At 52.2% G+C, this 13,743-nt stretch overlaps 6 protein-coding genes across 6 annotated transcripts; 5 read left to right on the plus strand and 1 right to left on the minus strand.

The window, feature by feature from the left end:
• Positions 1-261: 261 nt before the first annotated feature.
• Positions 262-1,157, minus strand: BDZ83DRAFT_538559 (uncharacterized protein; the record flags this gene model as incomplete). Its single annotated transcript, XM_060503379.1, has 3 exons — positions 262-319; positions 375-862; positions 933-1,157. Coding segments are annotated over 3 exons (771 nt in total), but the record flags the coding sequence as incomplete, so codon positions are not given.
• A 1,414-nt stretch (positions 1,158-2,571) lies between these two features.
• On the plus strand, positions 2,572-4,542 carry BDZ83DRAFT_755605 (fungal-specific transcription factor domain-containing protein; the record flags this gene model as incomplete). Its single annotated transcript, XM_060514634.1, has 5 exons — positions 2,572-2,629; positions 2,693-2,705; positions 2,996-3,530; positions 3,588-3,701; positions 3,757-4,542. The coding sequence occupies 5 exons, from the start codon at positions 2,572-2,574 to the stop codon at positions 4,540-4,542; spliced, it is 1,506 nt and encodes a 501-aa protein (XP_060361004.1).
• Positions 4,543-4,940: 398 nt separating this feature from the next.
• Positions 4,941-6,066, plus strand: BDZ83DRAFT_633347 (acyl transferase/acyl hydrolase/lysophospholipase). Its single transcript, XM_060509029.1, has 3 exons — positions 4,941-5,458; positions 5,522-5,660; positions 5,728-6,066. Exons 1-3 carry the CDS (start codon positions 5,422-5,424, stop codon positions 5,987-5,989), a joined length of 438 nt encoding a protein of 145 aa, XP_060361005.1. The 5' UTR covers positions 4,941-5,421; the 3' UTR covers positions 5,990-6,066.
• A 524-nt stretch (positions 6,067-6,590) lies between these two features.
• BDZ83DRAFT_586318 (uncharacterized protein) lies at positions 6,591-7,901 on the plus strand (the record flags this gene model as incomplete). The annotated part of the gene is made up of 1 exon (XM_060505933.1): positions 6,591-7,901. A coding segment is annotated over one exon (1,311 nt), but the record flags the coding sequence as incomplete, so codon positions are not given.
• Positions 7,902-10,594: 2,693 nt separating this feature from the next.
• BDZ83DRAFT_586403 (thioredoxin) lies at positions 10,595-11,288 on the plus strand (the record flags this gene model as incomplete). The annotated part of the gene is made up of 3 exons (XM_060505943.1): positions 10,595-10,707; positions 10,827-10,931; positions 11,009-11,288. 3 exons carry the CDS (start codon positions 10,595-10,597, stop codon positions 11,286-11,288), a joined length of 498 nt encoding a protein of 165 aa, XP_060361007.1.
• Positions 11,289-11,859: 571 nt separating this feature from the next.
• On the plus strand, positions 11,860-13,731 carry BDZ83DRAFT_633352 (FAD dependent oxidoreductase). The gene is made up of 5 exons (XM_060509030.1): positions 11,860-12,157; positions 12,206-12,291; positions 12,341-12,478; positions 12,537-12,634; positions 12,703-13,731. The coding sequence occupies exons 2-5, from the start codon at positions 12,266-12,268 to the stop codon at positions 13,569-13,571; spliced, it is 1,131 nt and encodes a 376-aa protein (XP_060361008.1). The 5' UTR covers positions 11,860-12,157; positions 12,206-12,265; the 3' UTR covers positions 13,572-13,731.
• The last annotated feature ends 12 nt before the right edge of the window (positions 13,732-13,743 follow it).

Here is a 13,743-nt window from a genome sequence, read left to right on the forward strand (position 1 = left end):
GTTTTCGACCTTGATCTCAATTGTTTTAGTGATTCCTGAGGTGAGAGTATAATCAATCATGCCAAAATCGCGGGTACTCCTGTCTGAGCCGTCGCTCACGTTCTCAGGCGGGAAGAGTGACGATCGGCTTGTGCCGGACTCCCTCCGAACCTGTAACTTCACTCTCTTTCCACCGCTCCACACGGAGGCGACCTGTGTTCCATTGCCTCCAGCTGAAGGAAGTCGTTCTTGGCTTGAATTCCGTCTATTCGCAAGCCGAAAAGATGAATTCTCATGAGTCGTTTGCTCATGCACGAGGCGGGATGCCAGGATGTCAATGCTGCAATGAAAATTAGTCTTTCAAAGTAGCTTAATCGGTCAAGAGCCAAACTTACAAGATCATCACCGGAAACATACACTCCAGAGTGTACACAAATCTGTCGATCTGGCCTGCCACTGTCCGGGCTTGCTGAACTGCGGGCTGGAAAAAGTAGGTGACTGCCCTCGTGACTCCGATCAATGCCAGGATGGCAAGGCGGATTTCTGTGCTTCGCATTAAATGCTGGAAGAGAGTTGGTGCGATTGATGCCCCTTGCGATATCGATTTCGCCGCGGCAAACTTGCGTAGGAGGAAGAAAGCGCTAAGACACTCAAGCACAGCTAAGGATGAGAAATAGCCAACATGGAGACCGTTGATGGTCGGCATTAGATCAGACTCTCCGTTCACGAGTATCTTTACCCGAGAAACCAGGATCATCATCCTGAGAACAAAGATGGTCCCCATCACTATCCAGAAAAGAGTCATGAAAATGATACGGTCGCGGCTGCGCAGAACGCGGGTGAGAATAGCATAACTGTAGAAGGAAATGCCTGCTTCTTGAATCTGAAGTTACATTAGATTGAAGTCTATCCATGTGAGCCTGTACTGTAAAGAAAATGCAAACACGGCGTACCATCCACATAACATCCGCAACACCAGACGCAACCGCCGTATTCAAGATGGGGTAGTCTGCATAGAAGCTGTAATAACATAACCCATTTGCGATAGAGCCTGCGACAGAAACAACGATAGGTATAAGTGATACGGGCGAAAAGGCCGTGATGCCAGCAATGATGAAGCCAAAAAGTGCGTTGGCCACGCCGATAGTGCTCAAGATGGCCCAGCTTGTCTCGAAGTAAACGATGGCCATCGCGGCGCCTTGGGTTGCAGGCGCATATGCAACTTCGCAGGGTCAAAGCTTTCACATCACGGCCTCCACATTTGTCTTATACACTTTGTGATGCGCGACGGGCGCAGTCAGGAACATAGAACGCCCGCTACGCCCCCCCCTTCTTACTGCAGAAAGCTGAATCTGTTACGTAGACACCATTTCCGGATCCTTCTCTTGCGCTCCAATGGCTCCTTTCCGAGCCACATCTTGGATTTGTGGCTGGCATCAGGATTCGACGCGCGCCAATGAGCATTGCGGAGGGCTTGGACTAATACCGGTTTGTGGGGTGAAAGCTGGGGTAGACATGAATGATCGCCTAGAACATGCGCCTATTTCCCCAGCTTTTGTCCGCTCAACGGCTTGATTGGTTCCCCGGTGATTGTCATCATTGCCATCACTGCAAGGTCGTATCACCACCGTTGAAGCCGGTGGGATACCTATATCTTTCCCCGCCTGCGGCCTTCAAATGAGAATCTTTTCACGCCTTTTCTGCTCGGTTTTACAGTCGCACAGTTGCCTGAGGCCTTGTTGACGTCCCTAAAACGTGTACCATGTCCCTCCAGATCCATGCCCATGCATGTTGGATCACACGAGAGACGGTTCACGCGTGTCTGGCAGTTTTGCGCTAGACGAGTAACGATACAACCTTGGAGACAGGAAGGGAATAGCGAGGCCATTATGCCTAGAGTTTCGCAGGTCGAGTGGCAGCCAACAGAGGTTGGTCAGACGACTCTTTGACCTTTTGTCCAAGCATGGACGTCTTCTAGAAAGAGGTTTAGGCAACCGATCGAGGGATCCTTACACCTCCTGCGGGCACACCTTCCCAGCAAGGGTTGAGTAGCCGTCATCTTGCGTGCCTCAATACCGATGGAGGCAATGATCGTAACCTTTCAGCTCGACGGGCGCCCCGAGGAGGATATTTGCCGGAGCAAGAGAAGCGGTTAATATCGCATCCCTGTCTACAAGAGTCTGAAACGTCGAGTTACACCTGCCTTAACCTCACAACATAGTCGTAGAGGTGCGCCTTGCCTTCTGAAATTGGCGGGGTAGAGATCAAGCAATCCGAATTGGGCCGCTTCTTCCTGCATCGTGCATCTTGGCCACATGTTTCCCACATGGCTATAATATCGGCATGCGATTTCCTGCAGATCCTTTTACCGGTGAGGTTCGTATAGAAGACTTTTCGAAGAAGGTTATTGCCATCGCTTACGCACCACACTCTTCCGCCATCTTCCATGAAAGCATATACTTTAAATTGTGCTTGAGGTCAGCTCGAGCTGCGCCACTTCCCGACGGCTGTGTTGAATACAAGACACACTCTCATCAGTTCGTCTATGATTCACTTCTTTCCCAACAAGAAGGCATCTTCATATCATACATCATGCTGCTCTTTACAAAGCCTATGCCTCCAAAGATCAGGAAGAAGAGAGCAAGAACAGGTACGTAGTCACGCGGGTGCTGGGGACGGGATGGAACATATAGCTGACAGTGTCGACATATAGGTTGCTCTAGCTGGTAGGTGATCTCATGCCTCGGCTGATTGGTAGCTGCTGACACCTTCCCAGCAAAGAAGCGAGAAAAAAGTGCTGCGAGCGGAAGCCTCGATGCACACGCTGCACCGAGAGAGGGTTGGAGTGCATCTACAACCCTGTCGAGCCACGTCGCAGCAAACATGCCAACGGGATAGCCTCGAAGACTCCCCGTAGTGTTTCTCCAACGCAACACTTTAGATCGAGACGATCTTTAGAGGCTGTCTCAGATGGCGGCTTCACTGAACCTCCAAGGGATGCTCACTCTACATCAAGTCACTCACCCCCTGAGACACCAGACTGGGCCAGCTTCAGCCAATTCGACTTTTGTGACAAGCCAGTTGATCAGCTCGCGAATTTTGATCGTAAGAGCGACTCGCTGAGTAGCTCACGGTTCGACTTCGTCCCGCTGAACACAGAGTTATCCCAGTCCAACAACATCGACATCGCGTCTCTGCTGTCTTGCCTCGAAATACCGCAACCGTCATTCTCAAACCTTACAGACTGCGCTCACGAAAGGAAACTCATTCACCATTTCTCCAGTGTTCTTTCACATTTGATCGTCTTCACGGAACAGCCAGACAATCTTTTTCAGGGTCTCATTCTGCCATTATGCTCTGATAACTCACCCGTCCTGCACGCCATGTGTGCCTTCGCCAAGGGACATCTTGAGTATATGGGCGTGCAAAACTCCAGGCATTCTTCAAACTACAGGGTTCTTGCTGCCGAGGGTGTCTTTCAACTTGTGCAGCAGAACTGCCGGCAGGAAGAAGTTTTGGCGGCAACCATGCTGCTCGTGTATTACGAATCTGTGAGTATTTATCCCTCAACAGGCCTTCAAGATAACATCAATGCTAACCAGGAAAAGCTCACCTTGACAGGAGCAACCAACATGGTTCTTGAGCACCTGAGAAGTGCCTTCCTTGTGCTGAGTTCGATTCCACTGTCCAAGAAGACCCGCAGTATCTTGTTCCTTGAGAAGGTGCGTGTGTTGACACCCAAGGTCTCGCTGGCGCCATGACTAATTCAACGAGAAGGCTTTCCAATTTTACGATGTCATCACGGCCCTTTCTTTAGGACGTAGTCCAGTCTCTACTGTGCCCGCAACTGAGCATGTCTACTCCATGGCATCATCTTCGTCCAAGTTGGCCCAAAACGGCCCTGTTGATCCACTTCTCGGTATGACTGGCAATCTATGGCCAGTTCTTTACCGTCTGAGTACTCTCAAATCCCTGAAAGGGGACTTGGATGGCGCGGTCTCCAACAACCAACCAGCCAAAGCCGCCGTCCTTCTGATGGAGTACGAGTCCACGGTCAAGGCAGTGCAAAAGGCTCTCCAAGATTGGGCGCCTCCGGTGCAGTCAGACGAGGACTTTGAGCCCTTTTGTGATTCGGATGCTCAGGGTGCGTTTCGCGCCATGGTTCACAACTCCATGGCATATCGTCACGGTGCTTTGGTATACCTGAATCGGTCGATTCACGACCATCCTGTCGACCATCCTGCGGTTCAGGAAAACTGCCATCTTACTCTGGAGAACTGCGTTGCGGTCATCGCATCAGGTGGACCGGTCAATGCGCTCCTCTGGCCTTTATTCGTGGCAGCATGCGAAGCTATCACGGATCAGGACCGGGGTCTCGCAAGGTACGCCTTCATTGAAATTGAACGAAGGCAGGGCATGATCAACATCGAGAGAGCCCGTGCAATTGTCCTTCATCAGTGGGCTGCTGCGACGTCGGGAAAGCTTAACGGTGGCTGCAATACGGGCGCTGAAGCGTGGAGGGAGGTTGCGGGGAGTATGGGAATGACAATTATCTTCGGTTAGATCGGGAAAGCAAAGGGGGCATAAGGATACAGGACACTCGTTTCTTTTTCATATTTACCTATATGTAGACACCATAATCACTAGACCCTAATTTTTACTCAGACGCCATAGGCATAAGTAATCAAACGGACACTACACACTATCTGCACACGGCTCTTAGGCACAGATGACTTGGTCTAGATGCTGTTGGTTATAGCTCTCCGAAGTCGAGACCCAAGTGGGCGGCACCCGTGCAACCCCGGTCCGGGCCTTGGTGGGTCGATCTCGAGGCGGAACTCGGGACCGGGCCGCGAACTAGATCCCGTCAGTCACGGGCAGCCCGTCCCTGTTTGCCTACAAACCTGGGACAAGGAGTGAAAGAATTCATGGACAAATTCTCGCCTACCCAACCTGCTTGGTCTCGAACTTTCAATGTTCAAGATTGAGTGATGCGTCTTCTTAACAGGGCAATCTAGGCGCCCGGAATGTCTCGGCGCTTAGCCACCCCCATTGATCTGCCTCTTGACCAAACCCTGCAATCCAATGGCGTACGCCCAAACCTGAGATGAGTCTCCACTACAACGTCAAGGCAACATCATGCAGGCCTCCGATTCCCACCCTCTCGATTTGTCCAACGGCCCGCGCCTAGTGCGGCTAGTGGTATGATCCGCCTCTCGTTGACAAGCGCATACGCCAGTTGACTTCGAAGTCTCTCCATGATTGGTTTGTCTTTTCAAGAATGGTGCACCTTCATGCGGTCGCGAGGCGTTCAAGCGGCCGTCTTAGGCCCCTCTTGACAGGGTTTGAAGGTATGTATGACCAGCGCAGTCCCAACCTTTTCAGACGTAGGCGACCGTTGTCCTACTCTTGCTGCTTAGCCTGTGGTGCAATCAGTCAAAGATGGACGACCAAAGGCCTGTCCGGCTTCTCTCTTTGGGTAGGTCTTCCAGTTCGTGCCACTTATCTCTATGATCATCAACTAACATTCGCGCCATGATAGATGGCGGGGGTATTCGCGGGCTCTCCTCCATCTTGATTCTGAAAGATTTGATGCGCCATATGAATCAAGATCGTGATCCCAATAGCCAGCTCCAGCCTTGGCAAGTCTTCGATCTCATTGGAGGTACAAGCACGGGCGGGTGAGAATAGAGTTCGCACCTATCTAGATGGCTCAAGATCGTACAGTCTGACGCGTGTTTCCCAAAGAATTATCGCTATAATGCTAGGATGTCTTCGCATGACGGTCGATGAGTGTGAAGAGGCGTACATTCGTCTTGCAAAAACAATTTTCAAGCCGAAACGATGGAAATACAACGCCTTCAGCCGTGGTGTCGATTTCTTTTCCGCTAGCGAACGGTACGACTCAGCAAAATTGGAAAGTGTGGTCAAAGAAATCATCAAAGCACGAACGGGTAGCGAGAAGACCCCATTGAGTAATTTTATAGAGGACGGTGTCGGCAAAGTGTAAGAGGATGGATGCAAGACCAACAACCGCCAGAAGGTTGAGCTGACAATGAAAAAGGTTCGTTACCACGGTTCAGACAGATGACAATGAGCTACTTTTGCTGCGCTCGTATGAAACGAGGCAAGAACTCGACAAACACTCCAAACAGTTCCAGCTGTGGGAAGCACTCCGCGCCACATCAGCTGCTACAACGTACTTTAAAGAATACCGTCGCGGCAACGCCGGTTATCTGGACGGCGCTTTGAAGAGCAACAACCCCATTTTCCAAGTCCGTCAAGAAGCTCGAGACCAGTGGCCGGATAGGGAGGCATTCTTAATCAGTATCGGAACGGGCACCAAGCCGTCGGTTCCTCTCAGGGGGAACCTTATTCACTTAGCGAGAACACTGACCAAGCTAGTCACTGAAACTGAGGAAACCTGGAATCGATTCAGGGGGTCACATAAGGAAATGTTGGAAGACAGTCTCCTATTTCGTTACAGCGTCCCCGAGCTTGGAGGCGTGGACCTGGGAAACCACAAGTTGATGGGCATGGTCCGCGCGAATACGGAACGCCATCTACGAGAAGCAGCAACAGAGAAATACGTCACAGCATGTGCCAAGAAGATGGTGAAAATTGAGTCAGGTGAATACGTAAAAGCTCACGCGGAGAAGACTTCGTCACTGCGATTAGAAGACCTGTCAGACTCCGAGAAGGGTGAGTTCCAGATTCCTAAAACTTGGCTGAAGGAACATGACACTGACCCAACAATAGATTGCCTGCGTAGTCTCCATGCGACCAGCGGGGACTACGAAAGCCAGAGAATTGGTATTGAGAAGCCTGTCCCAGGGACGTGCCAATGGTTCCTGCGTCACCCCAAATTCGCCGACTGGGTTCAGAGCACATCGTCTTCCCTTCTCTGGGTAACGGCAAATCCTGGGTGTGGCAAATCGGTGCTTTCCAGCTTCCTCGTGGACGCCCTGAGCCAGGACAAAAATCAGTCCATCGTATGCTCCTTCTTCTTCAAGGCTGGCGTCGACAGTCGCCGAGACTCCCACCAGGCTCTATGCGTCCTGCTTCATCAGCTCTTCGTCGCCGCCCCGGAATTGGTCAACGTAGCGATGGAGGATTATTCTAGCAAGGACAAGTCGTCTTTCACCAAGGATCTTGAAGCGCTCTGGGCGGTGTTTCGCACCTCTGCCAGCCGCCTCCACGGCCGCAAGATCATCTGCGTCGTCGATGCCCTAGATGAGTGCTCTGATGAGTCCAGGAATCGCTTCATCAGCCAGCTCGTCGGGTCGTTCTCAACCAGCAACTCCGAGAAACCTGCCGGCAACCTCAAGTTCCTTGTGACAAGTCGGCCGTGGCCCAGCATCGAGAGCCGCTTCCGGAACTTGCTTTCAATCCGGTTACGAGGAGAGAATGAATCATCGTCGCTGTCCAAAGACGTGGAAAGGGTTGTCGAGCATCGTGTGCGGGAGCTCAAAATGTCGTCCGCGCTCTCCGAGGATGCTAGCACAATGGTAACCAAAGCTCTGACCGAAGGGGCAGATCGTACGTTCCTGTGGGTTTCACTGGTGTTTGACGCCATTGAGCGACTTCAGTCGCGGAAACTCAGTTCCATCGCAAAATCATTGGATTCCTTACCCGACGATCTTGACCAGCTTTACGAAAGCGCCTGGGCAGCCTTTATCGACCACGAAGCCTCGCATAAGTTGCTCGGAATCATCCTCGCTGCCAATCGCCCTCTCAAGCTCGAAGAGATCAATATCGCTCTCAGTTTAGGGGTGAATATCACTTCTTTAGAAGGTCTCGAGCAAGAGCTTGAGCCCGACGCAGAATATACAATCAAGCAGCTGGGAGGATTCTTCATCCGAATCATTGACTCTACAGTATTCCTCGTGCACCAAACTGCACGCGAATTTCTGCTTGGCTCTAGAGCAGACGCTGCGAGGAAGGAGGGGAAGACAAGGATCCAACTGGCCGTGGCAGAGTCTGACTTGGGCGGAAGTTGCGTCAGACTCCTCGCGCTCGATGGACTTCCGAAGAGACCCAGCCTACCTATGGAAGAGGGGAAGCGAGTCGAGTCGAACAAAGCGTTCATTACCGATTTGCCTTCCTGGGTAAGAAGCTTTTACATGTACGCTTCAAAGTACTGGACAGAACACCTCAGAGGCAACTCGTTGCCCGAGTCCAAGTCCAGGATTGATCTAACCGTGAAAACGATTTGCGATTCTTCGAAGCCATTCTTTCGTGGTTGGTGGTATTTCTACGCTGAAAGAGATTTCTTCTATGCGGGTAATGATGCGAAGACTATGCAAGGCTATGTGGGTCGTTATCACGCGCACTATACGACAATGAGGCAAGACTTTGTCGCCACAAGAGGGCTGCTGGAGGCGGGTACGTCCAGCGTTGAGCAACGCGACGCAAATGACAACGATATTCTGTACAAATCATGCGTTGACAGCAACAGGTCCTTGTATCAGCTTCGATGGATCTTTCATCAATACAATCCCGCAGTACTTCAGCTCCACAAGTCTTTGGCGGCCGCATCTAAGCTGGGAAGAATGGAAGTCGTCAACTTCTTGCTTGCCACGGGGATGGAAATCCATCCTGCAGTGCAAGGCCCTCCAACGAGGACTTGGTCCCTCACCCAGTCCGCAATCCACAGCACGCCTGCCCTCGAGTGCCTCCTGGCGCGGGGCTTGATCGTTCAAAGGGAGGACATCGCGTATGCTGCTCGCCATGGTTATGCTGAAGCGTTGGAGATATTGCTACTTCACAATGCCGGAGAGAGGGATAGCCAGGAAACTCTTAGAGAAGCCTTGGTTCAGGCCACAGAGAAAGGGTACCCGCGGTGTCGAGCTGTGGCCTTGAAGTATCTTCCCGACAACGCCGCCAATGAAGTAGATCCATCAGAGGGATTATTGTCTGCGGCAATGCGTAGCGACGAATCAGCTGTAAAGGAAATACTCGACCAAGGAGGGCAAAACAGCAGGGAAGCACTGAGTTTTTGCTGCTCCCTGAGTTATGTAAACATGGCGAAGCTTTTCCTGGAATCGGTTGTTCATACTCGAAAGATCCTTGAGGAAGCTTTATTGGCCTTTTACGATACCCAGATGGGAGCCGACCTGAAGACTTACTACCTCAACGTCGTTGAAAAGACAGCGGGCTCTGGGCGCAAGTTGTACGATGGATTCAGATATGTGTCAAGTTTCAATGGCAGTTTCGAAGAGAATGTTGAGCTACTTCTACTGTTCTCAGCCAAGGGAGTCCGTTTATCTCGACGCAGGTATGTTGGAGCAGTGGCTTTAGTCATCGCCACGGACGAGAAGTACAGCCTCTGGCTCCTGAGGACCACGGAGAGACTTCAGGACGATCCGAAACTCTCAGCCAGGGACTTCCTGCCGATAATGTGCTTCTGGGGAAAGGCCAATTTGATACAGACGGTAATCTCGGGAGTGGCGCTAGCTGATATCAATAAGAAAAATGAGGCAGGCGTAACTCTTTTGATGATCGCCACTGCATCGGGGGATTTGGCCACGGTGGGACTGCTTCTGGAGAGAGGAGCGGATCCAGACCAAAGATGCCGACTGGAGGCAGCTCGGTCAGATATGACAGACTGTGAGTTGGAGTTGGTTGATCTCCTGTCCAGTGTAGCCAAAGGCCTCGACCGCGAAACCCTCGATAGTTCGCCACGCTCGCTAGCCCAGGAAATGGGATATACTGGCATCGTCAATCTACTCAGTGCGTGGCGATGATTAGACGGCATGTTGGGACAGCTTGAGATTGGCAGTTGACTGTAAGGGCACAACCTGCGGAATTGTTTGCCGTCGGTGCGCCTTCCAGGTTAATTAAGGTATTATGCGGCTTTGTCACAGGCGTTGCACGGTTGGATCTACAGCGGGACTCGGGACTCGGGAGCAACAAGGATTATTCAGCCTCAAAAGATGGCATCAGTGCCAATGCCAATTGGAATTGCTTACGGAGTAGCGGGATTTGCACTTGGTGAACCACGGTGTGTAGGTCACCGAGTAATCGCCGTCCTCCCAGGATAAATGCGCGAGTGTGGCGAGCTAGAACGAATCAACAAGGCAATGAGCAAAGAGAAGCAATTCGTAATTAGAAGCCTATCGGTGTTGGAAGGTAATCTGGAAGGTGCGTCAGGACGGTTAGATGCGTTATGAGGAACCTGAATTTAGAATCAGCGACAGCCGAGCTGATGGCCGAGCCGTTACCTACGGCAGGGGAAGAAAAGGACAGCGACCCGAGAGAGTACTTGTATTTATGTGAGAGGTTCGGCAGATGAGTATGTACTGTGCCCTGCGGATGGGTACATCTCGCGTCATCGATCCCCTGTACCCCTGACAAATCAAGAAGGAAATTTACTAGCAGCGTCCATGTCATCGCCTGGTACCGTACCTTACCGGTAACGCGCATTCCACACAACTGGGAAGCACCAAATCCGAGCTCTCCTTCCCGTTTCTCTGCTCCCGTCAACTTCTGCTGCATTACACTATCAGACAGTCGCCCATTGCTTGCCCAACCACACGCGTTCCTCCCCCCCTCCGAGGTATATAGTTTGATTTCCTCCCACGTCACCGCCCAAGTGCCCCTCCTATCATCCCACATGTCTACCAGACTCTTCCGCCCTCTTCAACGCATCGCGACATCTTCACTTTCTACCACATATCGAACCTTTCACTCAACATCGCCTAACATGGTTGTCCACAACGTCCGCAAGTAAGTTTCTACCTACCCGTCCACGTTTCTATCCCGGCCTGCAATCTGCATGCTCCACAGGAAACTAGAATCTGCCACAACTTTGTACACGAAGCTGACCACTTTGTTTGTGATCTCAGCGCCGAGGAGTGGAAGGCGACCCTCAAGGACAACGACGTTGTCCTCCTTGATTGCTTTGCCACCTGGTGCGGTCCTTGCAAGGCCATCGCCCCCCACCTGGTCAGGTAAGTCCCAAACGTTTAAAACGGTCGCCAGTGCTCGCAACATGCAACGCTCGCTAATCACCCTACTTTGCCTACAGGCACTCCCAAAACGTGGAGTACAAGGGCATTCACTTTGTTAAGATTGATGTTGACGAGGTCCCCGACGTGAGCCAAGAGCTCGGCATTCGAGCCATGCCTACCTTCATGATTTTCAAGAACAAGGAGAAGAGTCAGGAACTCGTAGGCGCCAACCCCATTGCCCTCGAGAAGGCCATCAAAGAGCTTGCCGCAACTCCTGAGGCTAAGGCGGCGAAGGAAGCGAAGGAGGCGAAGGAGAAGGAGGCCGCCCTATCAGCTGAGGAGCCGAAGCAGGAGTAGAGAACGGATTCCGTTGCGTCAAGAGGCAGGAGCAGTAACAAGACAGCTACACTGCGTGGAACAAGTCCGTGTATAAGATACCAAACAAGGAAAAAGAAAAGAATTTGATGCAAAGACTTGCACAAAGTCCAAGCTGTGAATAGTGTTGCCGTACCATTTAGCTGCTCATGGTTCAGTCCTGGCCACCTGGATATGCTGTTACGGTGTCACGCATAACCGTATACGCAAACGTTGTTGTACTCTGATACAAGTAGACGTGACTGCTTTGATGTTCCAGCATATTGATATGAAAACCTGACGCATACGTCGTTATTCCTCTCAAGAACTCTATTCTTATACATGATTGTATTGCAGTGGAGCATTTCCTCGAGAAGCAGCCTCTGACATGGCTGCATAAAACATCTGACCGCCTACAGTGTCTCTCTGTTTGAAGCGCGGGAGCCTATCTATTTGAATGATCACCAATCTGTCATCAGGATGGCGGACGTGTAACGGCATTCACCGGCTCTTGGCGGTCGGTTTCCGCTTTATGGCCGGGAGGTGACTCAAAGATTGAGATAAAAAAAAATCACAGGAAAGTTCCTGACCGATGGGCCCCGCGCCGGTTTTCGGCTCGGCGTGGGCGGGGACACTTGCCCGCGGGGAGGGGGGCGCCCTGAATCGACAACATGGTGTCAATTGGGAGATAAACATGGCGCGATAGTGTGAGTACATGTAGACGCAAGTCACCAAAAGGCGTTGGTTGACATGTTTAAAGCTTCAAGTTCGCTCCCTTGATTGTTCCATAGCATTCTGAAGCTGAGCATATCTAAAGTGCCCAATTACGTTCAAAGATAAAGAAGCCTGCAACCAACAACATCTTCACGAAGGTACTTACTTATGTACATACCTATACATCTCCGACTGACCAACTTCAGTTGAAAGACAATCGGAGCACTTAGAGTGGATAGCTTATATCGCGACAAGAACATTCCACTATGACCAACAATGTTGTTGTGCTCGGGTAAGCAGACAGCAGGCCATCTCAATATCCAATCGCTTACCGTGTCCAGCGCTGGCGTCTCAGGCCTGACCGCCGCGCTGCTGCTATCCAAGAGCAAAAGCAACTCCATTACCGTAATCTCCAAGCACATGCCCGGCGACTATGATATCGAGTACACCTCGCCGTGGGCTGGCGCCAACATGCTGCCGTAAGATCAGGCACCTCCTTCAACGCGAGAGAACCTGCAACTAAAGCTAGATTCACAGCATGGCCCCAGAGTTTGACAGCAGATGGGAGCGCAGGACGTGGCCTGAGCTGAACCGTCTCGCCGCCGAGGTCCCCGAGGCCGGCATTCACTTCCAAAGTGTGTAGCCAGAGCCTGAATGCTGCCACCGTGCATAAATCCCCTAGCATACTGACCTTTTCACCCAGAGAGCCGCGTCTTCAGACGCAAGAAGGACATCGAGGCCGGCGGCAACCCCTACGACGCGCTCTACGCCGTCGACCCGTGGTACCGCAACGTCCTCCCGGACTACCGGGAGCTCGCAAAGGACGAGCTGCCGCCCAACGCCTACTCCGGCTCCGAGTTCACCTCGGTCTGCATCAACACGGCGCTCTACCTGCCCTACCTCGTAGGCCAGTGCCGCAAGAACGGCGTCGTCTTCAAGCGCGGCGACGTAGCCCACGTCAACGAGCTGACGGCGCTGCACCACTCGGGCAAGCCCGCCGACATCATCGTCAACAGCGCCGGGCTTCTGGCATGCAAGCTGGGCGGTGTTGAAGACAAAAAGGTCATCCCCGCGCGCGGGCAGGTTGTCGTCGTGCGCAACGAGGTCGAGCCGATGGCCACCATCTCCGGCACGGACGACGGGCCGACAGAGGTGTGTTACATGATGACGCGGGCGGCGGGCGGCGGGACGATCCTGGGCGGGACGTACGACAAGGGCAACTGGGACGCCAACCCGGACCCCAACATTGCGATCCGCATCATGAAGCGGTGCGTCGAGCTGTGTCCCAGCTTGACGGGCGGCAAAGGCATCGAGGCGCTGAGCATCATTCGCCACGGCGTCGGTCTGCGGCCGTACCGCGAAGGCGGGCTCCGACTCGAGATTGACAAGACGACGTTGGCGGATGGGACGCCGATTGTGCACCACTATGGCCATGCTGGATGGGGATACCAGGGGTCCTATGGCACGGCTGAGGGTGTTGTTGAGTTGGTGAACAAGATCCGGGCGGAGAAGGGGGAGAATCTGGCTGCTGAGCCCAAGCTCTTTTCCTGGGACCGGCCGAGCAAATTGTAGGCTTTTTGCATCTTGAAGTTGAATTTGAGTTCTGAAGAATGGTAATTGGTCTATATGAAGCGAATAAAGAATTAGAAGAAACAGTAAGGTAATAAGCGGTAAGCTGACATTGATAAACCAAAGCCATCTGGCAATGGATGCCTCTTGCACCACAGTGTGGCCTGCCCCCAAG

This window comes from Colletotrichum acutatum, assembly GCF_030867785.1.
Source record: "Colletotrichum acutatum strain CBS 112980 chromosome Unknown BDZ83scaffold_105, whole genome shotgun sequence".
In the NCBI taxonomy this organism is placed as follows: Eukaryota; Fungi; Ascomycota; class Sordariomycetes; order Glomerellales; family Glomerellaceae; genus Colletotrichum; species Colletotrichum acutatum.

Bases quoted from the DNA above. Each gene is read 5' to 3' on its own strand.
- BDZ83DRAFT_633347 (XM_060509029.1), top strand. From the start codon at position 5,422: ATGGACGACCAAAGGCCTGTCCGGCTTCTCTCTTTGG. The intron at 5,459-5,521 runs GTAGGTCTTCCA...GCGCCATGATAG, and splicing joins TGTCCGGCTTCTCTCTTTGG to ATGGCGGGGGTATTCGCGGG. The intron at 5,661-5,727 runs GTGAGAATAGAG...TGTTTCCCAAAG, and splicing joins GGAGGTACAAGCACGGGCGG to AATTATCGCTATAATGCTAG.
- BDZ83DRAFT_633352 (XM_060509030.1), top strand. From the start codon at position 12,266: ATGACCAACAATGTTGTTGTGCTCGG. The intron at 12,292-12,340 runs GTAAGCAGACAG...TACCGTGTCCAG, and splicing joins AACAATGTTGTTGTGCTCGG to CGCTGGCGTCTCAGGCCTGA. The intron at 12,479-12,536 runs GTAAGATCAGGC...CTAGATTCACAG, and splicing joins GCTGGCGCCAACATGCTGCC to CATGGCCCCAGAGTTTGACA.